We start from the raw sequence: 26,977 nt of genomic DNA on the forward strand, positions 1-26,977 counted from the left end.
CTAAACACATACATATAATTGGGAATCAGACAACACAGCTTCTGGCTTCCAAAAAAGTTTTAAACAGCGGTAAAACACAGTAAAACCCTTTAAAAATACCTCAGAGTTTTACAACACTGTTAGACTACAACAGTTTGGCAAAACAATGTGAAAGAAAAAGAAGCCACAAAATGTCAGCAAATGCCAGCTGATAAAAATGCATGACTGATTGGTCGAACCGCATGATTTCATATCATGTTCACACACAACTGACTCTAACTCTCCGCCTCCTCCTGCAGAGGGATGATGACAGCAATAAGCAAGTGATAAACAGAGCTGCTACAAATGGATTAGAGAACTTAATTTTCACTCTGTTATAACTGAGAAAAAGGGCATCTTTCTCCTAATTAAATTAATTTAGGTAATTTCTATTTTATGAATGAAGGAACTTTGTACCCGATTTCTTTCTGTTGGGAAACTTCTGAATCAGGTCTGATTTTAGTGTAGGGTTTTAAAATGTATTTTGATCCAATAACTTAGTAGAGTAAAGCAGTCAAAATTAGACACACACTTTCTTTTTGCTCAAGATCAAATTAACACAAGGATTTCATGTATTTTGTATTTGTACTGCTCATATGCAAAACTGGTAGAAAAGAGCATCAAGGAACCTGCAGCCAAACGTTCAGGGGAAGGTGCTTAAGCAAATTGTTTAATCAGGTAACCTGAATTTAAAAACACAGTGATGATTTCATGGTTGGCCTTCCACCTCCAATTGACAAAGAACTCTTTAGCAGGATAGCACAGTTGTTATATTAAGAATAAAGTAAAACGTTTGTTTTCTTACACCTTCTTGCAGCAGGATAGGAACTTCATCCTATCATCATTTGATGAACAACCATGACTGTAAAATACGTTTGAAATGTATTGTTCAATAGCACCTCTCACTGAAGATAATTAGAAAGCAGAGCTTGATAATGCAGTCACTAACAAGCACAATTAGTTATTCAGGCATAATTGCCTTTTTTACTAAACAAATGATATTTAACAAAAAAAAAAACAATATAAATGCAAATTTGATATTCCTTAATTAACCACACTCTCTTTCCTTGAACCAGTTGAAGAGACATTATGCCTAAAGTGCTCTGCATGTTTCATGTTAGAATACTGCAATCGGTACTCTTTTAATTTCAATTCAACAATGGTGTGTTTCAGTCTGCTCTCCATGAAAGTGTCTAACATTTTGCTGCATTCACTCCAGGTAAACGACAAAACACGTCAAATCCATTTTTAAGTTGTAGAAATTCAAAATCTCTTTAAAGACACTTTCATATAATTGTGTGAAGAGATGTGACAATGTGCAAACTTTGATTTTATGGACAATGAATAAAAAATCACAGAGTAGAGGAGTATCAAAGGCAGTTTTCATATGACTAATAAAGACCTTTAAAACAAGAGACGAAAGCATACAGAGAAGTAAAGATTAATAATTGCTTGTTATTAATACACAAATAGATATAAAATTTACTTCTGAAACATGAAAGAGAGGTGGCAACTGTGTTGTTGAAATATCCATTGAGAAATAAAATGGGGAAAGATGTACTCTGAGTTCCAGTTAAAATTTCTGTGCTACATCTGAACTGCTGTATATGACAGAAAACTGAATCACTGGACAAACCATGCCCACTGTGAACTATGGTGGTGGCAGTGTTTCATCAGCAAAGAAAAGATAGCTTTAAGAGTTAAAAAAAAGGCATTTATATATATATATCTTAATTTTAGTTATGCTGTAACATGCTAGGCTCTAATGATATATGTTGAAATGATTATTTAGACTGATTTTTTTTGCTTTTTTGTTTTATTTACCGCAAAATGAAGGTGAGAAGTTCACAGGCTGTTTTGGGAACGTCTACCCCTTCAATATGTTGTTATTCTGCCATCTGTTTCACAGGCTCACACCACATTATTGCTCACAGATTCACAGCTAAGTGAGAAAAGGGTTTCTTGGCTTTCTTCCAATGTAAAGTATAGACCTACTTTACAGCAATTCTATATTCTCTTAAAATTAGCAGTTGCCTTTTTTCACAATCTGCACTCATGAGTCATGAGAAATATGACAAGCACGTTTGCACTCAAAATTCATTATAATGTCATGTCATATCTGTTCTTTTAAAACACATGCAGATATAGAGAAAAATTAAACTCGTTTCTAGTCAGCAGCTATGAAAAACAGCAACTCTGCCCAACAGATTTTACACACTTCCAGTGATTAAATTAACATTAGTTCAATGAGCTTTAAAAAATCCTGACGCTGCGTTTGGTAAAATCCAAAACAAGAAATATTTACTTGGCTCATTTTATTAATATTTTCTTTGCACAGTGCAACATTAAACTAGTTGATTTATTGATCCTGGCTTAGTTACCCAGGCATCAAAAGCTGCACTGTTGCCCATTAATGTATCTATAAATCACACTGTGTAGCTGTAGGTGTAGCTTTGTTGCACCATAACATTTCTTGAATAAATAAATTGTTAACAGTTTGTGGCTGGTTTGCTTATACTATCAAGCAATAACCAACAATATACCAATGAAAATATACAAACAATAATTACATGATATAAAAGTTACAATGTTAATCTATTATTATTGATAAGCACTGGCTTTCCCTCAACCAATAACAACATTCAGTAAAGCTGCATGTAAAAAACTTGCTGCTGTAAATTGGGTTTCCCTTTTGGATGTAACAAAATGTGTTTTTGCAACTTGTCTGTGACAAGACTTTGCCGTAATCCCAAGCATGCCGAGGCTGTACCAGTGCCTATTTATAATTTGCAAGCAGCTATTGAGCAGTCAGTATTCACACTATACACAAGTTGATAGTTATTTTTTATTAGGGTGTTAAACTTGAAACTCTTGCATGTGTTTGACTTGACATCTATAAAAACCATCATGGGCTTTCTTTAACTGTTGCCAATTTAGACTGCTTTTGTTTTTTGTAATCACACTGTCTGACAGTTATCTTGACAGCTTACCTGGTTCCATCACACTTCACATTTCACAGTCAATACAGCTGCAGCTTCCTTAGATAGCAGCTAGATGCATCATCTTGCATTGAGTTACATCCAGGGCTTTGAAAGATGAGGAACCTTAAATAAGATAAAATCAATTCAAGTTACCAAAACAATTTAAATCAGAAAAGTGGCAGACACGTTTTCAGAGAATTACTTTCTTTCAAATCAGGTTTACGTGCTATTTCTTTCAACAATTGGTGTATAACGTCTGTCCAGGTTTATACTGCAAAAAATGTTGTCCTATCATTTTAAAGATATTAATAAATAATTCCAGAGGTCATTAAATGTCAACCAACTCCCACATTTACATGTAGTCTGAGTTGACTTCTGGAGATATTTCTACTTCACACACACAGTGCAACCTTATGTAGCATAATTGGGGAATTAAAAGAAATAAATAAAGTGTTGGGAGGAGAATTGTGGACCTCTGCAAGTCTAGTTTTTTCTTGGGAACAATTTCCAGATGCCTGAAAGTCTGTTCAAAAAGGTAATATTAGGAAAATATAAACACAAAAGACATTTCCAAACACCTATTACAAAAATGAACTTAGGGGGTTATCACATTAACAAAAGAATATCATGTACTTTTAACTAAATAATTTCATGTTTCAAACAAAAACGTGATAAAATCATGTTGGATAAACAAGAAATTCAACAACTTAATGTTTATGAACTTTAACCATGTTGCGATAACACGATTCATTATAGTCAGACTGATCTTGTGCTGAAGCCGAGCGAGATCATGGGAGATCACACAAGTCCACATGAGACAGTCGTTTCTTGTCTCAACTTGAATAACATATATTCAAGTTGAGATAACGTGATTCAATTCAGTCAGATTCATCTCCATCAAAAGAGGGTCTAGCGAGATCAGGGGATCACGCGAGATTATGGAAGATCACTTGACATAACTGTTTTGCGCCTGGGAAGACTTCAAAGTGGTTTTAGTTACACATTAAACTATAGATATTTATTTTTCTCTGCAGGGCACTATTGGTATTTAAGAACTGCACTGTAACAAATGGCTGTAAAAACTACAGCATGAAAATACAGTAAAGTGCCTGGGTTTTGAAAATACAGTTCTGTTGTACCTTTCCTAATTGTTGAGTGTTCTTTCTACCCTTTCACCCAGTCCTGTCTTAAAGCACTCAATGTGATGTAGCTTAAAAAAATGTCTTTGAATTAATGTAATTAAATCATGGAAAGGATTTCCACACGATTAAATAGCTTTCTTTCAGCATGAAGCATGTTTGTTGAGCTAACTTAATTTTCATGAGTTGAATCAACTTAATAAGTAGTGTGAAGGTATCATTGTAACATAAGTTGGTTTCTCGGCGTGCTGTGGTGGTGCAGAGGGTTAGCACACCCCAAAAAAATGGAAGAAAAAAAAAGTTGGCTTCAACTAAATTGCCATTAATCTTAGTCAAGTAAATTATTTGGTCCAAAGCATTGGAAAGAGTTGGGCTGGCTCTTTTAAATTACATTGGGTCCAACTATAGTAAATGAGTTGAGTCAACCTTAATAAGTTAAATTGAGCCAACACATTTGCATTAAATAGGAGTAACAGAATTACATACTGCCGAAATAAAGCAAAGTAATCAGGTAGACATCCTTTCCATGATTTTTTTTATGTTCATCCAAAGAGTTATTTCTTTCAGTGTACACAGGAAAAAAAAAACAGATTATTTGTCCACATGAATGTGCTTTGCTCCAAACTCACAACTAAAAGAAAAGGCTTTGGAAAAATGGGGCTGAAGCTGGAAGCATACCAACATGGGCTGAAAGGCCACTTAGTGACGCAGAACCCATTACTCTAAAAGCAACATAAAAAATCCATAGACACACAAATTGCAAATTTACTCAGGGATAAAGTCCTAAAGTTTTGGAGGCGAGTCCTGTAGAATGATGAAACTAGGATGGAAGAACAAGAAAAGGTGGAAGCTTGCAAGATTCCCAACTTTAAACTTCATGCGGGCAGTATCATGTTGAAGTGCATTTCACAAGAAGATGGCATAATGAGAAAAGAACCTTATGCAGACGTATTGAAACATCTTCTCAAGACAGCCAGGAAGTTAAAGTTTTTGCTGAAATTGGTCTTCCAAATTAACAATGACCCTAAGCATGCCATAAGATGATTATCTATAAGTGGCTTAAATGTTTTGCAGATGACCATCACAAAATCATGATCTCAGTCCTATAGAAAATATGTAATAGAAAAGGTGTATGCAACTGAGGGGACCCACAAACCTCTGGTGTAAGGAAGAGTCAGCCAATTGACAACACAGTATAAAAGAAAATGTATTTTTATACAGACATCTAAATTCAACTGTAATGGTAAGTGTCAGCATTTCACTGATATGTTAGGGCTCTTTTTTATAGAATTTAAACTACAATTAAGCAGAAAACTCTACAGTATTCTCTACTTAAACTCTCAGTGTTATCATACTTATGTTGTGTCTAAAATTTTCCAAATCAAATTTCAAAACAACAGAAGTTCATTTTATGTTCCCAGCTACGCGGCTGGATAAAAACAACCTCGTCTAATTCGCACCCAAAAATTACACCCAGTCTGGCTTTTGTTGAATCAAAACATCTGCCTCTGAATGTTCATATGGAGGATTCAACAGAAATTAAAATGTTCAGGAGAACTTACACACAATCAAGTGAAAGTGAATAAATAATTGTTTTCCAGTAGTAGCTCCCCGTAGAAGAATGTGTTATTAAAATCTGGAGATGATGGAAGAGATGATGTGTAAAATGTGCGTGTTTAGGCAAAATAGAAAGAAATATGAGGGTTCTTTCAGTCCTACTCTTTATACACTGAGGTGTTAATTCTTCAGAGTGAATGGTTTTAATGGCTTTTGGTTGTTATTATTCTCAGTGTTATGACAGTTTGATTGGACCTGTGGTCGTCGTTCATTGTTGCTCAGTTTGCATGCTCCTCTCTTTTCTTGCTTCCAGAGCTTTGTGTTGTTATGGTAATTTTCATGAAGTAGATTGCATCTCGCTGGCTGCTTCACTTGGGTCTTGTCTGTGAGAAAGGCCTGAAGCAACAGCCTAATAATCATAATGAACACATCAGAACAATGGCTGTACTAAATATCATGTATGTCGACACGCTGGGGCTGTGCAAATGACCACCCCGGTTACCAAAGTAACTAATTGCAAATGCTGATGAAGCTGTGGCAATGATTACCCCCAGGTGCTGGGGTTTCTTTAGACATTCATGTCTCATTTCCATGTGTGCAAAGGCTGTAGTTTTACTGAGTGTTGAGTGAAGGTTTACTGTTAGTTTAATAATTAAATTTGGAGACTGTTTTAAAACTACACTGGAGTAGTGGAGTGTTTCCACCGTTTGGGTCTCCTCAGGACAGCTTAAATCCCTTTTTCCAGAACATGAAGGGAAAACTATAAAGCTATTATTTCTCGTGTCTCATGTCTGCCGCATGCTGGTTTCCTTCTACTGATTTTAGATTGATAAAACTGTGCCACGGTCAACTGACAAACAAAGTAAAATAATCAGATGGTATAATATATAGAGAAAAGGAAGGATGAAAAGCAAAAAAAAAGAAAAGCAACTTTGATGTCATTATACTGTGCTTGTAGGGAGTCAGTCTTTCCTTGATTTTCCTTTCTTTTTTTAAATGGTGGCTGATCAGTAGTTCTGCCGGCTTTCTGAGGACAGACAAAAGTATGGCCAAATCTCAGCAGATGAACGGTATCTGAATCCAAGAAATAGGATCATTATAATCCAGAACAAGTCTGTTCTGACACAAGAGCAGAGAGATTTCAGATGACCATCTACTCCAATTTTTCATCCTATGTTACTTAGGGAATCTACAGTGTTAAAATGGTACCTGCCGTATGTGTTAAACTGTGTCATTTTTCATATATTAATCAGAAGAAGTAATTGTAATGTAATGTATCAGCAAAAAGTCTTGTCATAAAAGAGCTAATAAATATCCAACTTAAAATGGATTCTTTACTAAATCACTTAGACGGCACAGATTTCACTGGCCTGTTACTTAAATTTTGGAGCATAACCTCTTGATTGTATTTTCTGGGTTCACACAGAGGGGATTAAATAATCACCAACGGTATGTATTATAAGTATTTACATATCTTTTTCCATTTGTTCACATTATGAAAACCTTTTATCACTGGGATTTTATGTAAAAGTCTGATGCAACGAGGTACATAAATTACATTGGTTTTCCTTTTCTTTTTGTACAAGTAAAAGCCTGAAAATTGCAAAGTGCACTCTACTTATTCCTTTGAGTAAATAGTAGAACTCTGTTTTTCTGTAGTTGAAAATCTTTTGGGGTATTGTCTACCAAATTTGCCAATCAAGCGACAGAAATTCTTGATAAGAAAATGCTGAAACTCAGACTGAAAGGATGTAGAGTTTCTGTAAGTATTACTACACGTTCTTCAATGGAAGAAGAAGAACATGTAGTTCTTCCATTGTGTGAGCAATTTTAACACACAAATTAGTATTGTCTAAACCAGTAACTCAAGCCTGACCTTCACAGTTTCTGTTTTACAACTTTTACATGCATCAATACACCTGATTCAAATGAATCATTATTATGCGTTTCCACAACCTGTTGATATCATCAGAAGGTAATTGAGCCGTTTGATTCATCTTAATTGGTGACATATATAGGTATTTATATCTATATATTTACAGATATATTGAAGTAGATTTGAAAGTGGATTCAACTGGATTTATTTTGTATGGTGGACTAAGTTAAACCACAACATTTTCTGGTTTTTATGTGTAAACATGTTTAGAACAATGTTTCATTAGTTTGACAATACTTTAGCTTGTTCCACCCCTAAAACGTTCTTGAACTACACTAAGAGTACGGGCTGTACTTGAACAAAATGTAAGGAAGAAAATGCCAATGCATTATATACAGTGCAACTGATTGTGATTGCCGTAATTCAACAGAAGGGCCCTTTCAACAACGCCTTTCATGGCAAAATAAATCTAATCAGAACCTGTGAGTGGAAACCAAGAAAGAGACTTCAAATTAACTAGACATAAAAAATATATGTACTGCATACAATTTATTTTAGTATTCTGGAAGTGTTTTTGTCTGTTTCTTAAAGGGTGCAAATTAAACCTAATATGGCTGAAAATGCTGCACTTAGAGTAAAACATGGTACATCTGTAGGATGGCTTCACTCACTCTGGAGGAAGTGAATACCGGTAGTTCAAATATGGAGGGTATAGAACGTGTCTGAGTTGGGTTTCTTTTTTTTGGAGGTTATGCATTACCTAAAGTTAAAAGCTGAACCTGAAGAAAATATTTATATATTTCATAAACATGGACTTCTTAGCAATAATTATATGACCCATTATGTGCTGCAATAATAATCCAAAGATAAACAAGAACAAAGACAAACAAACAAACAAAAAATAAATAAATAAAAGGAGTAATTTCAGTGAGTTTATTTTGAGCTTGGAGCTTTCCTTTCACCAGGATCAAAAATCTGTTTGCTGTAATTTCATTGGAAATTAAGATTCAACAAGCGCTTTCCAATTACAACAACATAATAAGGTTGTTCTAAGAGATTGTGTTCCCACCATGTGCTGCAGCCCTCTTTGGAGTGTGTTTCCCGTGAGTGGCTAACCTGTGGCTTTTGTTATCCGTGAATTCACTCCAGAGTTATGACCGTACAAGTGGCACTCTTAAAGGAACGATTACAGGAGTTTGCACAGCATCTTGAAAGCTAATTCAAAACTGCAACCACCCTGAAATTAGACCTGTGGGTGCAGATAACAATTTCTGGCAAATCAGTTACATGCTCACTGTTGAAACCCTAGCACTAAAAATTGTCACAGCTACTGTGTTGCTTTCATATAAGCACCCTGCTGGTAATGGTTTTACAATAACTTACACATTAAGGTTGAACCTAGACAACAGAGGATTTATTTCTGGAGAAATATGCTGATAAAACCTGAATTAGGTTTTATCAGTTTAATGTTTAATACATTAAACTCTTTTATTTGATTCTCTGTCTCAAAACGGACTACATCACAGCACTAATCACAAAAATATACAAAATAAATGTTTCTTATAGAGCTGTGGAGTACGTGCCGTGGATGCATCTGTGGACATGCTGCCTACACCCTTCATCTGCATACTCTTTCCTGAGAATATATCTTAACATTTGGGTTTGTTTTTATGTCTGCAGGCTTTCCTGCTTTCAAACTGTAGTATACATGTGAGTGACTGGAAATTACAGCGGGTCAAGAGCTTCTGCATCTGACCAAGTCCCAGTGAGGGGTGGCTCCCATCTGTTGAGCCGTGGGGAAGCATGGACCCCAAACAGGTAGCTCGTCTGAAATCTCTGACTCATCTCCTGCCCACCAAATAGAAAATGAAAAGAGGAGGACTAACTGGGCAATGGGCCCTGCTTCCCTCCTCCAAGCACACATACACAAATAAGATCTGCCTGCTGAGCTTTTTAGCTAGGTAAGCAGTTCCGTGGAAGTGGTGAGCTTAATGAGTATGTGCTTGTGAGGCATGCTGAATACTTTTTCATTAAAAGCAGAGACATCCATGCATCATGCAACAGCCCTGCTTGTGTGTCACAACTTGGACAGAGTGATGGACCCAGATCTGAATATTCAGAGACACATAAAGACAATTACAAAGTTAGCCTTCTATCACTTGAGAATATTTCCAGTATTCAATAATTAATGTCCCAAGAAGATCTTAAGAAACTCATCCATATTTTTATCTTTATTAAAATTGATTACCACAACAGTGTCTTCACAGGTTTGCCTAAAAAGTCAATCAGAAAGCTTCAGCTGATCCAAAATTCTGCTATTGTTCTAGTCCTTCAGAATATCCTTCCATTGTTTACCTTATCTCTTTTCTGTTAAATTTTTTCTTTTCCTTTTTTCCAAAATAATTTCTTAAAATAACAGTCTCCCTCTTAAGCATTGACTCTGGTCTCTTATAATAATAATTACCCCTCAATTAGATTTGTCCCCAAATAAGCTTTTCATTCACAGCTAAGATGATTCAAGCGCCGAAGAGTTGCAGTTACGTTGTGCTTCCTACAGATGGCGGTATTTAAAAGTCATTTGTCCAAACTGCAGTGTGCATGCATCTTGTCTTCTGTTTTAAAATAAAACGCTGGGTATACATGAATATCTGTTGATATATACAGATTTAAAATATAATTTCCGCTTCTTTCTGGTATCTTAACAGTTGGTTGCAGTATGGATCGAGCTACTAACTAATTTTCTTTTGTTTCAGAGATGTGTCTGCCTAATAGCAATACTGTAATCCTTTGGCATATCCCCATGGATAAACCTGATCATATTTAATCTGAGACCGAGTTGGTCTTCTAAAAACTTTTTAGACTTCTAAGTGTATTAAATGTTTTGCTATATTTATATAAAAATATTATTTTTAAATAACATAATGAATAATAAGTTTGTTTGCTATACGTAGGTAATTAAATCAAGTAGTAGCCCATAGGACAGCGTTGGTGTTGGGCAACTGGATGACGCGATGGAGGTTGGGTCTAAAAGAAAGAAAAAAACGCACACAGTACGTGAGGTGCAAGTGAACTGATGGGTGACTTCATGTATCACCGGCATCCTCACTGTGAAGCCCACAGTCACTCTCAGACAGACGGACAAACAGACAGACAGAGGGAGGAGGAGAGTAGAGAAACCGTGGCAGCCTTTTAGAGAAAAGGATCAATCCCTGAGCGAGGCGAGAGGGTCATTCGATGCCGCTTCCTTCTCAGCGGATCACCGGGAGATGCTCACTGTTGTCCGGATGAGTTTCCAAGCTGCGCGGCGCGTCAGCACTTAGAATAAATTCATTCATCTGCTCATATCTGATCCACTGACGGACAGGTGGTGGCCGGACGCTGCGCTCAAACCCCAGAGAAATCATTGACTCTGCCCCATTCATGAATGAGTCTCCTGCTGTTTCAAGGTGAGTACTTAACCTTTTGCTTTTTTTTACCCATTATTGTGCAGAAGCGGAAAGTTGCATGACTTTACGCAGCGTTTGAACCTTGAAACGAGGCTGTGCACTTGTTAAAAAACATTTCTGCTGACCACCTGTGACAAGACGCAGGTGATGCTCTTAGAATAGTGTGAATGTTTTCCATCAAATTTACTGACAAGAGGCAGGTCAACTCTTCATCAGGTCAGATGAAAAATAATGACACCATCAGGGGATAAATTTCCTTCAGCTGTATTAGACAAAGACTGCAGCAGCCTGCTTGTGAGGATTTTTTTCTCTAAGCGTGTGGATTATTCCGGGCAGCGCATCAGATCAGTGGTCATCAGGAGAGAGAAAAAAATAGAGTGAAGTATTAAGCTTGGAGATACAGAGTCAGTCAGTCAGCCCTCCACTGCTGCTGTCCTATCTCCTCCTCCTGCAGCCTTGGCAGTCAGGGCAGAGTGCAAGCCACTGGGATGCTGATAAGCCGGGGCAGGAGCCGGGATGATGAAGGCTGAGTCCTAAAGAGCACAGAGCTGTGAGCTGTGCCAGCCTCAACAATGCTGTTGACCAAGTGCATCTTTGTTCAAGCCCCCGTATGTGACTGTCCCTGTGTGTTTTTGGTGGAAGAGACAGGGTGAGGAGGGGAGGCAGTTGGATTCTCATCTTTTTTTTTTTTTTTTGACTCTCACCCCTCATGCAAAGCAGATGAACCTCTCTCTTCTGTCTGTGTGCTCTTTCTGGTCTGGCTTATCTGGCCAGCCAGTTGGACTAGCTTTTATTCTCCTGGCCCCTCCAGAGTGAGTAAAGCCTCTCGTGGAGAGAGAGAAAGACAGAGGAAAAAAAAATTGGCTTCTCTTTTGGCATGCTCCTGCCTGTCATGTGCTTCAGCATTTTATCAGTTGCCTGCTAATTTTAGGATTTAAACGAATCTTCACATTCATTTTATCTTTTTTCTTTCTGTTGCATTGATGTTAATAAATTAAACGTTGGTTAGGTCTGTGATGTAGTAGTAAGATGATCAACAAAGCCCCACTTTTACCAAATAATAAAAGTCATGAATTATTTTGTTCACTGTGAAGTAAATATCAGAGACTTTTGCTGTGGTAGCAATAACCTCAGGATTAAACATCCTAATGTAAAACCCCCTTTTGTGTGGGAATAAGAAGTAATCTTTCCAAGAAAAACAGTAAAGTATGTATTCACAAGGAAATATTCTCATTTCTAGAAAGCCGAGTTACTGCTGAGTTAATTATTTTAGGCTTCAAAATAGGTACAGGTTAGATACCGTGAAGATATAATCAGGCTTAAAATAGTTGCCGTTTCAAAACGACTAATAATGATTGTCATACAGCTGCTGTGGTTCAAAGCCTTTTCAACGAGATGTTAAGAAAAAACCAGAGAGAATAAAATAATTCAATCCTGGGACGTTGTCAGGAAGAAGGCTTTTGTACCAAGTCTCAAGGCATAAAATCACTTTAACAATGCTTTTATCAGTTCTTTAAATTCAGTTATACTCAGTACCTTACGATTAGCAGACAAAGATATTATCTTAACATTGCTGTCTTTTGAAAGTTTATTTCATAATATTGAAGTTATTTTGAAGCACTGGTAAGGATCAACTTCAAGACAACACTTCAAACACACTGTGTCCTTGTATGAAGGCATGGGAAAGTAGACTCTGTATGTCTCATTCAATCCTGGTTTAATATTCAGATGCCTGAAGGTGTCATATTCATATCGTTCAATAGGCAGAAAGATTCCTTGTCTCAGTCTTTTGTTGCAAGATGCAGATATTAATCCCAGAACAAAATCAAAAGACTTTGTGAAGATGATGCATGAAGCTGGTAAGAGAGTATAATTGTAAAATATATCCTGGACTGAAAGGCCACTCAGCAGGGACGACGTCTTCACATCAAAAGCAACATAACAAGCCAGGTTACAGTTTTTAAACATTCTCAGAGGTAAAGTAATTTTTTTAGACATGTCCTTCCATCGATTAACAGAAGCTAATTGTTTTTCATATGGCTTTACAATAATAACATGATATTTGATGTGAGATAATATTAATAATTATTGTGAACAACTATGAATTGTTGAGTAAAAATAATTAAAAAGTATTTATTTTGCTTTTTTTTTGCTTTGGGTTCTTTGGAAACATAGACCCCAGACTGAGTGGTGTATCCAGCTGCTGAAATAAAAATAATTAAAGTTTTACTGACAAAGATTTGGTTGGTACCACCTTATCCTCACTTTACTTTCTAACACAATTTATTCTGCATAAGCAATGTGTGTCATCAAATACATTACAGGCAAGTTTCAGTATATGGCGCTTAAATAGAGAGCTAACATTTATTGCAGTCCAATCAGCTAATAATATGCATATTGAGTGCAGTGCTCTTGTTATTGGATATTGTTACATGAAGAGGAAAAGGGGGAGCTTATAAGCATTATTACAAAAAATAAAAAAGTTATCTAAAAACATGTTGTTTATTATTTTGGTATTTAGCAAATAGAATGGAAATCTTAACTGACCTAAAACCAAAAGAAAAAGTTTAGTGTGACTTAATGTCAGACAATGAAGAAAAAGTGTTATTTTTTATTCATTGTTAGAAACATCAGGTTTTAACTGTGTTTCACATGTTGAAAAGATTTGCTCAACAACTTCTAATTCAGTCAATTGCAAAATTTTATACACAGTGGGCTTACAAATTGTCCATTGATTTCTGTGTTCATCTGTAACAGAGCTCTTTGGAGCATTTTCGAGAAGAGCTGCAGATGAAACCGCATTATTGTTGAGTCTCTTACCCCTGGAGGCAACACTGGACCGGTGTAGGTGAAGTAATTTAGAACATCTGTCTCTGTCACTTTCACCCACAAGCGAGAAGTTAAGTGTTATCTTAGACCTCTGCAGAGATTAATGAGCTACTGTAGGTTTGAGAGGATCGAAAGAGAGGGAAAGAACAAGGAAGGAACACTCCTCTGTTCTTCTCCATAGAAAAATAAGTTAATTTGAACAACCAGTTGAATATGTGACATTGACTTTTGAGCAATTTAAAGAACAGGGAGTGCAAATGTGGGTCAGGGGGAAAGGTGATGCACGGTCATTGCATTAATGCATTAGTGTATGTAACACAACTACACAGTGCGCAGCGGCTCACTGTAATCATCCGTAGCTGGAGATCGCCCTCCACCTCCTAACTTCGAGTCTCGCCCTTTCCACCCTCTTCTACTGTGGATGCTCATGGAGACAGTAATTTAAGTGGACTGTTCAGATGCTAAAGCCAGAGGAAAGAGGTGATGTCGAGAGCTCAGCGTGTGCCCTTGTGCATAGAGCCCTGATATATCCTGCACCTGATGTGTTTTAGCATTCACATAGGATGGAAGAGATAAAGAGAGGCCAGAAAACAGTCAGGGGGAAGAAATATGGTGAAACTGCAGTTCATAAGGCACATCTTAAATGCTGTTGTGCTTCCTTTATTCGATTTTAAACTTTGTGCTTCTCCTTGTTTTAATGTTTTATCCAGGCCTGAAGAGAGCTTAATGCAGACAGAAACCTCACATGTACTCAGGAAACTCAGACAGAGTAACAAGTAGAGGTAGAGAGAGTACAGAAGAGCTATGAAGGCTAAAACAGAGAGGAAGAAGATGAAAGAAAGAGGTGGTGACAAACTGTGGTGGAGAGAGGTAAGTGGAAGAAAAGGAACAAGTGGAAAGAGTGCAGCTCACCTGCCAGATGGCAGCTCTTGGCAGCGGCACTCAGCATGCAGTGATGGTGGTCGTGCAATATGGTGCGCTGCCTCCAGATTGTCACTTCACTGCTGATACAAACACTGCAATGACTTTGCTGATGTGTGAGTTTTTCAAGATTTTCCTTGGCACTGAGTTAAGCTGGTAGCATATGGTTCTGAAAGAAGTGGACAGAGTTGAGGGATTTCTTCTCTCAACTTCTTCCTACGTCCAAAAATAGCACTTTCAAACTTTAAGATAATAAAATGTTTTCATTTGAATGTCAGCTTTGAATGTTAAATATCTAATAGAAATGAATGGATCAGTTTATCTCAAATTACCTCTTTTTTATATCACGTGTTTGCAACACTTCCTGTCAGCCACTCTGGAGGATATGATACCATAGCATTGCAACTGGACTGATGCCACAGAGTTAGTTTTTATTACTCAGTCACGTTTCTGAGCAGCTGTAAACTGGCAGTCAGAGACAAGAGATTCTTTGCTGCAAGATGAGATAAAATGAGATGAAAAATGTTATCTCTTACTGCTTACTATCACAAATCAAGATAAGGAAAGGAAGAAATCTTTCAAATGAAGATGGTCTGGTTGTCACAAAATAGCACAGGATGGTCAGAGTTACAATGTCCTCTTTTTAGATTAAAGGTCAATTTTGCATTATATAATTATATTATTATCATTCGGAAATTAAAGTCCCAGAGCATGCAGGAAGAGTGAAGGGGCACAGAACCCAAATTCCTTGAACTCCACAATGATGTTTCCACAATAAGAGAAAGCTTCATCTGCTCTTCTAAGTCTTCTGTGATTTTTTCACATCCAAAGTCAGTGCAGCTTTCCACAAGAACAATTTACACCAGTTCATGCTTCCCTCTACTGACAAGCTCAACAGAGATGCTGATTTCATTTTCCAGCAGGATCTGGCAGCTAACAACACTGCCAAAACTACCACGCCTGAGGCTTAATGACTATGGTATGACTGTGCTTGATTAGCCAGCAAATCTGCCTGAGATGGGAACCCCACTGAGAACCTGTGTGTTATTGTCAAGTAGAAGAGGTGAGACACCAGAACCACTAATATAGACAGTGGCTGCTATTAAAGCAACTTAGACTTCCTTACACTTCAGAAGAACCACAGGCTGAATGGCTTCATGTAATGCAAGACCTGATGACTAAGTATTGAGTAGATAGAGTCCAGTACATATACATGTAATTTCTGTCATAGGCTACACATTGTTTTATTGCTCTTTTGTAATATTCAAACTTTTGGGTTTTCATTAACTGTAAGCCTTACACTGAGGATAAGTAGAAATGAACATTTTATGTCATATCACTGGGTATAATGAAACTCTGTTAAGTTTCACTGGTTTACGTCATTTATTTAAATAAATAAACATTTCAATAACATTCTAATTTAATGAGATGTACCTGCACATTCAAGTTTTCCCAAACCTGCAGTCTCCGAAGACTAAAAGACAGAGTTTAAGGTTTTGAGTTTCTAGCTACAATATTAGAGGACATCATGAAATTAGTTTTCTCCTGCTGTAACTTGGGAAGGCAAGGCATTTGCTGGAACCTGCTGAATGCATTACCCGTGCTAGTCTTACAAGAAAGTAAGGGAGCCATTTCCAGAAAAAAAGGCCTGTGTGATTGCCCAGTGGGAACATCTTCAAAATAGCTCTCATCAGATTACATGTACCAGAAAGCTACCTGGACTTTTTAGACTGCTGCACCATAATTGTTTGTTGGCTTCGACAAGCCAAGCTCTCTGAGGTTTCTTTGTTGGACTTTTTTCCACAGAACATTATGTGTTATTTCTGCAGGATTTTGTTTTGGTGGAAAAAAGTAAATCAGTCAGTTTCAGGTAAATTCTATTGAACAGATAGTCTGTGTCTATTCCTGGTAGATTGCTTTAAAAAAGGGAACTATCCACTCACCAAGCTGCTTCTTTTTCTGTTGATTCCCTTAAAAAGAGGATTTTGAAACAGTAGAATTTCTGAGTAGCTTAAAATTAACAAGCAATACTGATTATGAACACAGGCCAGTATAATCTGAGCAAATGCTTGTTTTTGTGCTGCTGCCCCATAAGAATGGTCACAAAATTTTTGCTGTGGCTGAAATCCTGACCATTTTGTGTACCAACACATATAGTTTAAAGTAGAAGTTGTGAAACAGAAGAACATCAGTCTCCGTCTTCCGGTTCCTTTTCCTCCCTGACCATCTATCACTGTCTCCTCTTGCTTAGAGTGATTTGTCAGCAGCGGAAGTAGCAGCTGTTCCTTTGCATTGTAATTTCTTTGATCCTAATCATTCATGCCAGCCGCTCCTAACCTTGGCATCTTCTACTCCATGAAGCCATATGGTCAAAGACTGAGGCCCCAAAGAAAAACATGCAGCCTTATTTGGGATGAATCCTTAGATTGCACCCTGAGAACTGTGGACTTGAGTTTTACAGGTACCCTGCACCTCAGTTTCTGATTATTTTTCTCATTTTGAAGCTTGCTGGAGTCTAGTGTCTGCCAAATGTGGTGTGTTTTCCCTGTCAGATTCTTATGATTTATGCATGCAAAAGCATTGTAGCCCCCCTCATGTGTAAGTTAATCAGTCTGGGCAAAAATATTGTTTTGTTACTCAGAAAAACCAGCTCAGAAATGACAAAAACAGAGATAAAAAAAAAACACACACACACAAAAAATTAAAGCTATTCCAGATTTACAGTGGTATGTTTTCTAACTTTACCATCTTTATATGTTAAACTTTCTTTCAGTTGTAAAATCCAGTTTTAACTACAAAGCCTGACCATTTTATTCCTCTCTTCGTTCTCCTTTTGCACCTTAGTGTTGCTAAAGGAAAGGAGGTACCGGGCGGTCGATCCCGCACACATGCTGTCTGGCTCCAAAGCAAACACAGCTCACTCTGTCTTCTTCTGTGATCTCTGAATTATAGAAGACCCTCTATTGCAGTCGAACTGCGCAGGTTTTCATCACGGCGCTGGAGGTCACCCTGACTTTTCCCCCTATGCTTATCATATATGCAATGGAAGGGCTTCAGCTGTTGAGATGAGCCAGTGTGAGGCCAACCAGGATAAAAAAACAATAAGATTTATAGAAGAAGGAAGGAAGTAAAAATGTATGCACAGGAACAGAACAGCAGCTCCTTTCATCTCTCTTCTTAATGACAATTTCGGGTATATTGGTGGATCAGCATGTATATTGCATACGCTCTGAGATAATGGCATGGATTGCAGAGCATTCTCCTGATGGTGTTGTGGTGATGTGCTGGAATTAGTCCCCTATGTCACATTTGCCTGTGTCCAGGTTTCCTGCAGCATCCTGCACTTAATACAAGCCGAGCGAGTTGTGATGACATAGTGCCGTTTTACTGCTCCCCGCAGACATCCGCCTCTTCTCTACCAGGAAGATTAGTGGCTGGCTAGAGAGCCCTTAAGCCTGCAATATCTGCAGCTGACCAATAAACTAAACAACAACCATGCAGAAACGGCAGTTAGGGGTCATGTTTGGTGATATAAAAATAACTCTGGGATGCACAGAGCGCTGCCGATAAAATTTAATGAATTCACAGTGGCCTGGCTTTCAGAACATCAGAATGAGTAATTTAAATATTATGTGTGTGACTTTTCTTCCCCGACTGAGAAAAACCGTCTTGCTGTTTGACTACTCATTGTTGAACAAAATGATAAAAATTAACCGCAGGCTAACTGTCACGAGATTCCACATGGAGGCATCAAAGTGAACATATCCTCTGGCCATTAGCAGTGTAGACATCCTTGCTACACATTATACTATATAAAGCCTGATTCTGTGTTTCTATAATTGGGGACTGTGAAGGCTGCCCTCGGCTTCCCCTCCATAAAATACGGTGGGCTGATCTCAAAACATTGCTTTTTCTAATAAACCCCACTGGTCTCCCGTGATTCAAAATGACATTCATTTAAAAGTCATCATTAATGAAGACGGCAGTTTTTTATGTCCTAGTTCCTCGACTCGTCACTGTAGGTACCAGCGACAGCCCCTGGCTCTGGCTCGCTGGCTCCCTCCTCCCTCCTGTCTGCCACGTTTGACCTACTTCTGTCTTCACAACATTGTAAACAGATCTACTAATTGCCTTCATTTATTCATTTGGAAGTCAAATTTGGTTGCAATTGGCACCCCCCCAGTCCATTCATGCGTAATGTGTAAGACACTAGTTCCCCTTTCCCCATAGACATCAATGTGTATTTTTGCTCCAATAAAAGTATCCCGTCTTGTTAGCTTTAGGTCACTTGGCCATTTTGTATCCACACATTGTCATTTCATTTCGTACTACATCCATTTCATCTGCAATTTTGGAGTTAAATGTTCTAAAATCTTTTAAACTATCCATGTCCAGCCCCGGTCTTTATAATTATTTCTATGAATTATGAATTTAAATAGTCATAACAAAGAGTAAAAAGATGTGTTGTCATTTTTTATTTACAATAAGAGTATTATTTTTATAATTTTAATGAGTGCAAAATTGGTAAGTATGTTTGTCAGCAGTCATTTAGATTAAAGTAGAAATAAAAGGTAAAGCTTTTGCTTAACTGTAAAACAAAACTGGAGATAAGATCTGTTAATATTTTTGATCTGGTCTGTTCTTTGGATTCATATACACCTGCAACTGAAAATCAAGTTCCTATATTTTGTCAAAGCAAATAAACACAGCAAGTACTCCATTCAGTTTCTGTGTTTGGGTCAACTTTGCATCAGATTTTCTTTAGTGATCAAAGAGTCAGCGGGGTAGGTCGCTATGGGTTCTGACTAGTTTCTGGTCAACATTTGTCAGCTTTAATCTTGGTCTTAAAAAAAACAGCAACATAGCACTGTTGAGACATAAAACTTAAAATGAACCTGGCTTGTTAGCATAGAACTTTGTAGCAAATGCAAGTTTTTCTTTAATGTCACTTATGTAATTCTTAACTACATCCACTATGCTGGTCAATTAATATCCAACATTTTCCAGTACAAATTGGAGATGAATGGTGGCTGCACAGTTCATATCGACTGGTATTCATTTGCACCTACAAGAGAATAAAGCAGAAATAGGGCCAATAACAAGTTAAACAGATAACCTTCTTATACTGTCTGGCATGTATAATATTTTGATGTATTTTGATATAAGGTAAGCATTTTACTTCTGTGTTTTAATTGTAATAAAATGCCAATATTTTGACAGCCATGAAGTAGATTATATACAATGATATAATTGTAATGTGAATAGACACATGGTTTGTATGAAATGTAGCTCCAAAGCTATAAAAGTGCAATATAGCATGTAGGTGTAATGTAACCAGCACCGTCCTATCATCAGTTTCCACGCTTTAGGTGTGAATTCTGTTTAGAAATACTCCTACTGATTTCTTTTCTTGAAATCTAAGATGATTTGTTGGAGGAAACTTTATTTTAAGCTTTTCTTGTCTCCACAAACTTAGAGGCTAAGGAACCATGCATGTCTCAGCACAGCCTGATTATAATTATGAGGGCAGAAGTTGTTATGACTACTGTAATTCAGACAGTTTTCCACCCCCGTGGTCTTATACTGTTATTGCCTTTGTGCAGCCTTATAAATCTAGGCCAGTGTAACAACAACAGCAACAAGAACAACAAAATTCTTTTTTTTATCACCTCTGATGCGAGTGACAATGAATCCCATTGTTGACTAAGTGTGAGAGCAGAGATCCAGCTTCTGACCTTAAGAAGGATCGCGGCACAGTCTGCCGGCAGCCCTCACAATCTCACACAAATGTGCAGCCAGAAGAAACAAACAAGGCAAACTTGAGGTGAATGGTGTTTGTGCTCAATCTGATATTTGAGAGATGATAAAGAGATTTGTCCCTAGAAATCCACAAACTTCTTTGCAAAAAATTGTAATGAAAATTATGAATGAAAGAAACCCTTTTTTTCCATTGGAAGGAACCAAAATTAGAATAATGCTACCCATAAACTAATAGGTGACTCTGAGAACAAGTAAAACATCTCTAACACTGAGCTAAAAACTTTGTTACAGCAGTCAATGCTTTAAAAGCTGGTATAAGTGATAGATTCAGTTCCACTCATCTTAATCCAGGTCAAAGGGTTATGTTTATGGTGAACAAGAGCATGGCTTCTCACTCTTTTACATTGTGATTGGTGCCTATCGGGAGCTCGCATCCCCCCCCCCCAGAGGCCTTAGCAAACTCATGTTCCTCCATTGTGTGTTTGCTTGTGTGTTCATGAGTCACGTCTGGGCCGGAGCGTGTCTGTGAGTGGTGAGGCGGAGAATTCAGCAGGGAGGACTGCGCAGGGCGAAGAGCTGTCTCCATAATCCAGGGTAAACACCGAGCAGCATGACTGCACGCCTCAGACGTGACCAAAGCCAGGAGAACAGAAATGGATGAAATGATGAGACTGCTGCTCCCCTGCATGCCTGGCCACTTTTGCTCCAGTTTTCGCCCCTGTTTTGTAACACCTCGGAGGATTTGAGAGGTAGATTCTCAACACTAAATTAACCTCGGGAAGGCACTGCAGGTGTCGACTGTTTAAGGTCACACCAGACTCAAACCTCGCTCTGCAAATATCAGTTAATCTGCTATTTACTGTCAGATCTCAAGAGCATACGCCTATTTATTACTTCAAGCTAAGTAAATGAAAGTTCTGGAAACCCTGCAGAAGTTCAAAGTATAAATCACAAAAACAGATCTGTATTTGGAAATTTATTTGAAAATTTTTTTAAATCAATAGGTTCTTCATTGACACCGCTAAGCAGGGACAACTCAGGCAGAAAACATAAAAGCATTCAGCTGTTTTATTTTATAGCAGCTCAAGAACAGGCACCCAGGACTCAGTCAGATTTTTATGATCTAATTTTTAAAAGGCTTTTTACAGTACTGTATGGCATTCTGTTGTGGCAGATTCAGAAAAAGGAATCGCACCATAAACCAAATGTCATGTTCCGTGTTTTTCTGCGTGTTTATTTCACGTTTTCTGTGTTTCTACGTCTCCGTGTTGTCCTGTCTCCCTTTGATTATTTCCCAGGTGTGTCTCGTCCCCTGATTACCTCATGTGTATTTAGTGTCACCTGTGCCTCTGTGTGTTTGTCGGGTCCTCCTTGATTGTCGCGTGAACTCAGTCTGCCTGTTCTGTTTGCCACGCATAGTATTCTGTTGCTACCGGTGTGAGCCCTGGCTTCCGCTCAGCCGTGCTGCCAGATTCTTGTGGACCGTTTGGAGCATAATTTATTATTAAAACATCATTATTCATATCATTCTGGGCCTGCTGCGTCCTGCCTCATCACCTCACATACCACATTATATGACACCAAAGGCCTTTGTTTGACCAACACTTTGGGCTTTCAGCTTGATTAAAAATCCTCACAAAAGACAACAGAAATTACACTTACTTTTGAAAAATATATTTAAAAAATATCCTGAAATAAAATGTTAGAATTAAAAGATAAATTAAAACTCTGCAGGGAGAGACTTATCAAAGCTGATGATTTGAGGGATATTGGGTTGTAATTTTCTGGATGACGTTTTGACCAAAACAGATAAAATGTAATTTTGAGAGTCAAGATTTTCTGCCAAATCTCAGCGTCTAGAGGAATAATCAGAACAAACTCAAAGTTTAATGTCCAGTCAATGGAAATAGAAAAAAGGCAAAAAATTCCTTCTGTTATTTTAGAAATAAAAAATTATTCAGTTAAGTCTGTGCAAATGTCATATAGCAAAGCTAACACTATCTTCAAATATAAATGCTTCAGTAAAAGGTGTGACAGGTATTACTCTTCAGTGGCCAATTACCAGTGGAGTTACTCATACTGAGGCTGCCAAATTGAGCAGAGCAGGTTGAGGCACTTTAGTGACTTGTCCTGCTGCGTGAGCTTTGTGGGGACAGATGGACAGAAGATGCTGCAGTGGAGCTTAATTCAGCCCAGCCTACTCAGTGACAGTCCATCCGCTCCTTCCCTGGCTCCAGCTCAACTCAGCTGGACATCCTGTTAGTCAGCTAATGGAGAGCCCCCAACACATCAAGACCCCCATATCAGGATCTGACATGGCTGTCTTCATTTAACCTTTACTTATAAGTCTAACTGTGACAACACTGTTTAGGTTAGCACCGGCCAAAAAGGACAGTTGGGTTTGAGATTAAGTCTTCTAGTGTTTGGCTAGAATGTGCTGGTTTTTAAATAGAAAAACAGTTGAAAAGTTTTCATTTCTGATGGGGTTATGCAAAGTAAAGTTAGGAAAGTCTTTCAGATCTGAGTTGGAGAAGCTTCTCGTTGAGCACAGATGGCATATCATGTGATGGGAGGGTCTTAATGTAAAGATGTTTCTTTATAAAATCTGCCTTCAAGCAAGACCAAGAAGCTCAGAGGTTGATAAAAGAGTTGTTCATAACATGACTTCAACCAACCTCTGTCTTCACAAAGCTAAATCTACATGTTGGTAGAATTTATGTATGCCTTTGTGTATTTCTGAGCAAATCATTTCAAATGAAGTCAAAGAGAAATGTAATCATACAGTGGCATGCGACCGGAAAGAAGCTGATGTCAAAACCTTTTGTTTATTTCAAACAAAAGATTTACAGGAAAAAAGTGAAAATATTTTGCAATTGATTGCATTGCTTTTTCTCCAGATAGTGAAGCAGTGGTTCTCTCTCTGTTTTATAAGTACCAAATTAGTAAATACAAATATTTCCCCAGGCAAAGGATGGATGAACAAATTAAATAAAAAAGGAAAAGATAAACAATAAATGAAATTGTTATCATACATTGGCACTGCATAATTACAAATCTCCCACACCTACACTTGTTCCTGATTCATTGTCATCCACTTATAGAATAGTTTGAGAAAGATTGAAGCAGAGGTAAAGTTGTGGAATCAGTAAATGTTGAGAATAAATAAATAAATAAATGACTCAATCACCAGGAATAAAGATTCCATAATTCATACTGATGGATGTTTACATCTCTTTTACAAAACATCTTGAGATTAAAAAACACATGATGATACCCACATAAAATATGGTAATGAAATAAAACAGAGAAGTGCATAGGTTGATGCTAGCTGGCCCTGAATCTCTAATGACTCCCTGCCAAAAAGCCTGTTTAATTTAGGAATCAGCCGCAATGGAGAGTGATTAATTCCTCCTGGATTCAACCATTTAAATGAACAAGAAGGGAAAACATGGAGCCCAAAATATGGAGGCCTAATTAATGCATTCAGATAATTTAATTAGCCACCCAAACAGAAATGCACAGTTACATTGTGTCATCGCTTTGTCTGAGTGGCGAATGGCAGGCTGACTTGTGTTGTATTACACAGCAGTGAATATAATGAGAAAACGCTGTTGAAAGAGAGAATATTAGACCATCTCAGTAAATATGGGGCGACTGTTAGAACACATGATTACTTGTTTCTTTGATTTTTCTTGCATCTGACTAAGCAGAGATAAAGGAAAACACAAGCTCATCCATTTCTAGGTCTTGATGTGAAGTGTCTAATGATATATTGAAAACAAAATTTTCTCACTTGAAAGAAGCAATGATTTTTTATGTTTACAAGTAATTCTCTCTTCTTTTCTTTTTCAGAATGATGTGAAGATTACTTAAGACAAGGCCACTTCTGAGCTCAATTTTTCTCAGTCTAATCCTCACATTTGCTGGTACGCAACCCCATTTATCTGAGCCAGGCATTCAGTGGAGCCCTGTGGGGATGGGGACATGCTCAGATAAAGGATGGACTTACGACAGCCTTACGAAAGGTCACCACCATCCAAAGGTTATGTCATGGCCTCTGGCCCTCTGTCTATTGACTCTAGTCTTTTTGAATCAAAAGACGACTCTTGGACAGACAATGAACACCTTCCAGTCTGAGAAGAGGGAATGGTCGTTGAACCATCTGACAGTGCATCAGTCCACTGGGACTCTGTACATCGGCGCGATCAACCGGATCTACAAATTGTCCGCTAATCTCACACTTTTGGTATCTCATGACACAGGCCCAGAATATGATAATAAAGCATGTTATCCTCCCTTGATAGTTCAGCCTTGTTCTGAGCCCTTGGCCTCTATGGACAATGTCAACAAACTGCTGCTCATTGACTACTCTCACAACCGCCTGCTGGCCTGTGGTAGTCTCTATCAGGGTATCTGCAAACTGATGAGGCTAGACGATTTATTTATTCTTGTAGAGCCCACGCACAAGAAAGAACATTATCTGTCCAGCGACAACCAGACAGGAACAATGTATGGGGTTGTCGTTCCTTCCCAGGGACAGGATGCTACTCTGTACATTGGCACTGCTGTTGGCGGCAAACAGGATTACTTTCCAACTATCTCCAGCCGTAAGCTCCCTCGCGACCCAGAGTCCTCTGCCATGCTGGACTATGAGCTTCACACTGATTTTGTTTCATCTCTAATTAAAATCCCTTCTGACACGTTGGCTCTTGTTCCGCACTTTGACATCTACTACATCTATGGTTTCTCCAGCGGAAGCTTTGTCTACTTCATGACCGTCCAGCCAGAGACTCCAGAAAATGGGATGCCTGCAGGCGGCTCACCTGGTGACCTGTTTTACACATCTCGAATCATCCGCCTCTGCAAAGGTGACAAGAAGTTCCATTCATATGTCTCTCTTCCTGTGGGGTGCGTGCACAGAGGTGAAGAGTACCGTCTGCTGCAGGCTGCTTACCTATCTAAGGCAGGCAGGGTGCTGGCTAAGTCACTCAACATCAGTGCCCAGGAGGATGTCCTCTTTGCTTTGTTCTCTAAAGGACAAAAGCAGTACCATGATCCTTCAGATCATTCTGCTCTTTGCATCTTCACTATCCAAGACATCAACATGCGCATTAAGGAGCGACTGCAGTCCTGCTACCAGGGAGAAGGGAACCTGGAGCTGCACTGGTTGCTGGGAAAGGACGTACAGTGCACAAAGGCGGTGAGTGGACAATAGAGAGACCTCATATCTCACATATCTTTAGACCAGCCAAGATCAACAGGTGTGAAGAAAAATGCTCAGATTTGACAAAAGATTTTTTTGGTTTTCCATAGCTATGGTAGTAACTTTAAAAGCTAACAGGCAGTCAGTCTGGTCTGTGCTAAAGAAAGCATTCAGGTCTGAGAATCCTATTATAGTAGTAGAGCTTGGGGAGATAAATTTCACAATGCTAATCAGGGGAGTTTTGTATAGAGCTTTGATTTCATTCAGGGGATTGAACACTGATTCCCACCTCCTTTTCCACCTCTCTTTTTGCCTTTCTCTCCCTAATTTCTTCCTCCTGCTCTTGTCACTGTCAGCAGTAGCTTGAGCCCTTTGAGACCTGTTCTTGATCTTCAGAAAAAGGCCTTTCTTGTAAATGCCCAAGTCTGAGTCTTAGTGAAGGCTGAAATTCCACTTAATGAGCGCCTCTTATGGAAATAAGCTGAAAGTGAACCATAAAAAACATTAAAATCTGTCACATGAATTGCTCTGATGATTCATAACTCAAACATTAATTCCAGTGTGTCTAAATAAGATGTGATGTTATTCAGAAAAGCTACTGATAGGGAAAAGTGATATGTTGTAATTCAACAATAATTTCCCACTGTGAAGCAAGACGCTCTTTGTGTCATAATTGGACTTTTAAGAAGAAACGATCGGTTGCCGCTGACTGTTTTTTGAACACATGATTAATTATCAAAAACGATGAACATTAAAGTCAAACTAGACTTGCAGAGTGAATTGAATACCATTACTGATATCAAAAGCAATCATTAACACACATACTTGGAAGAAACAAGATTATTATAACTTTCTTCCAGACAGGTAAGAAGGGACAAAAGCAACAGTTTTAAAACCTTTTAGGTAAGTGGTTGATAAAAATTTAGGGATTTCTTTAAGGCAGTACAATGCAAAGGGAATGTAAGAATGCATACCATACACTGACACATTTTTGACATGCACCAATCAAAGATTTCTGATTACTGATTCTGTAAAGCTCTGAGCAGCCAATGCCCACTTCAGTAGTTTGATTTCTCTCTTAAATGATACTACATTTCTTTCTGTACTTTGAAAGCAAGATGATGTCGTAACAAGAAGATGTTTATTGCAAAACATGAGATAAGTAAAAAAAACAACAAAAAACAGCCAAATGTTACAGAGCAGTTTGTTGGATTGCTGAAAATCTGCAAATATCTATTATGAAATGA

The 26,977-nt window shown here is 38.1% G+C and overlaps 1 protein-coding gene across 1 annotated transcript in view; it reads left to right on the forward strand.

Moving 5' to 3' along the window:
• The first annotated feature begins 10,670 nt into the window (after window positions 1-10,670).
• LOC122834274 (plexin-A2-like) overlaps window positions 10,671-26,977 on the forward strand; it is an 84,528-nt gene continuing 68,221 nt past the window's right edge. Inside the window, exons 1-2 of the mRNA XM_044122562.1 lie at window positions 10,671-11,017; window positions 24,380-25,727. Of these exons, the coding sequence (XP_043978497.1) occupies window positions 24,504-25,727 (1,224 nt within the window). The 5' untranslated portion in view covers window positions 10,671-11,017; window positions 24,380-24,503. The remainder of the gene's footprint in view (window positions 11,018-24,379; window positions 25,728-26,977) is intronic.

Source organism: Gambusia affinis, linkage group LG07, assembly GCF_019740435.1.
Source record: "Gambusia affinis linkage group LG07, SWU_Gaff_1.0, whole genome shotgun sequence".
Taxonomy (NCBI): Eukaryota; Metazoa; Chordata; class Actinopteri; order Cyprinodontiformes; family Poeciliidae; genus Gambusia; species Gambusia affinis.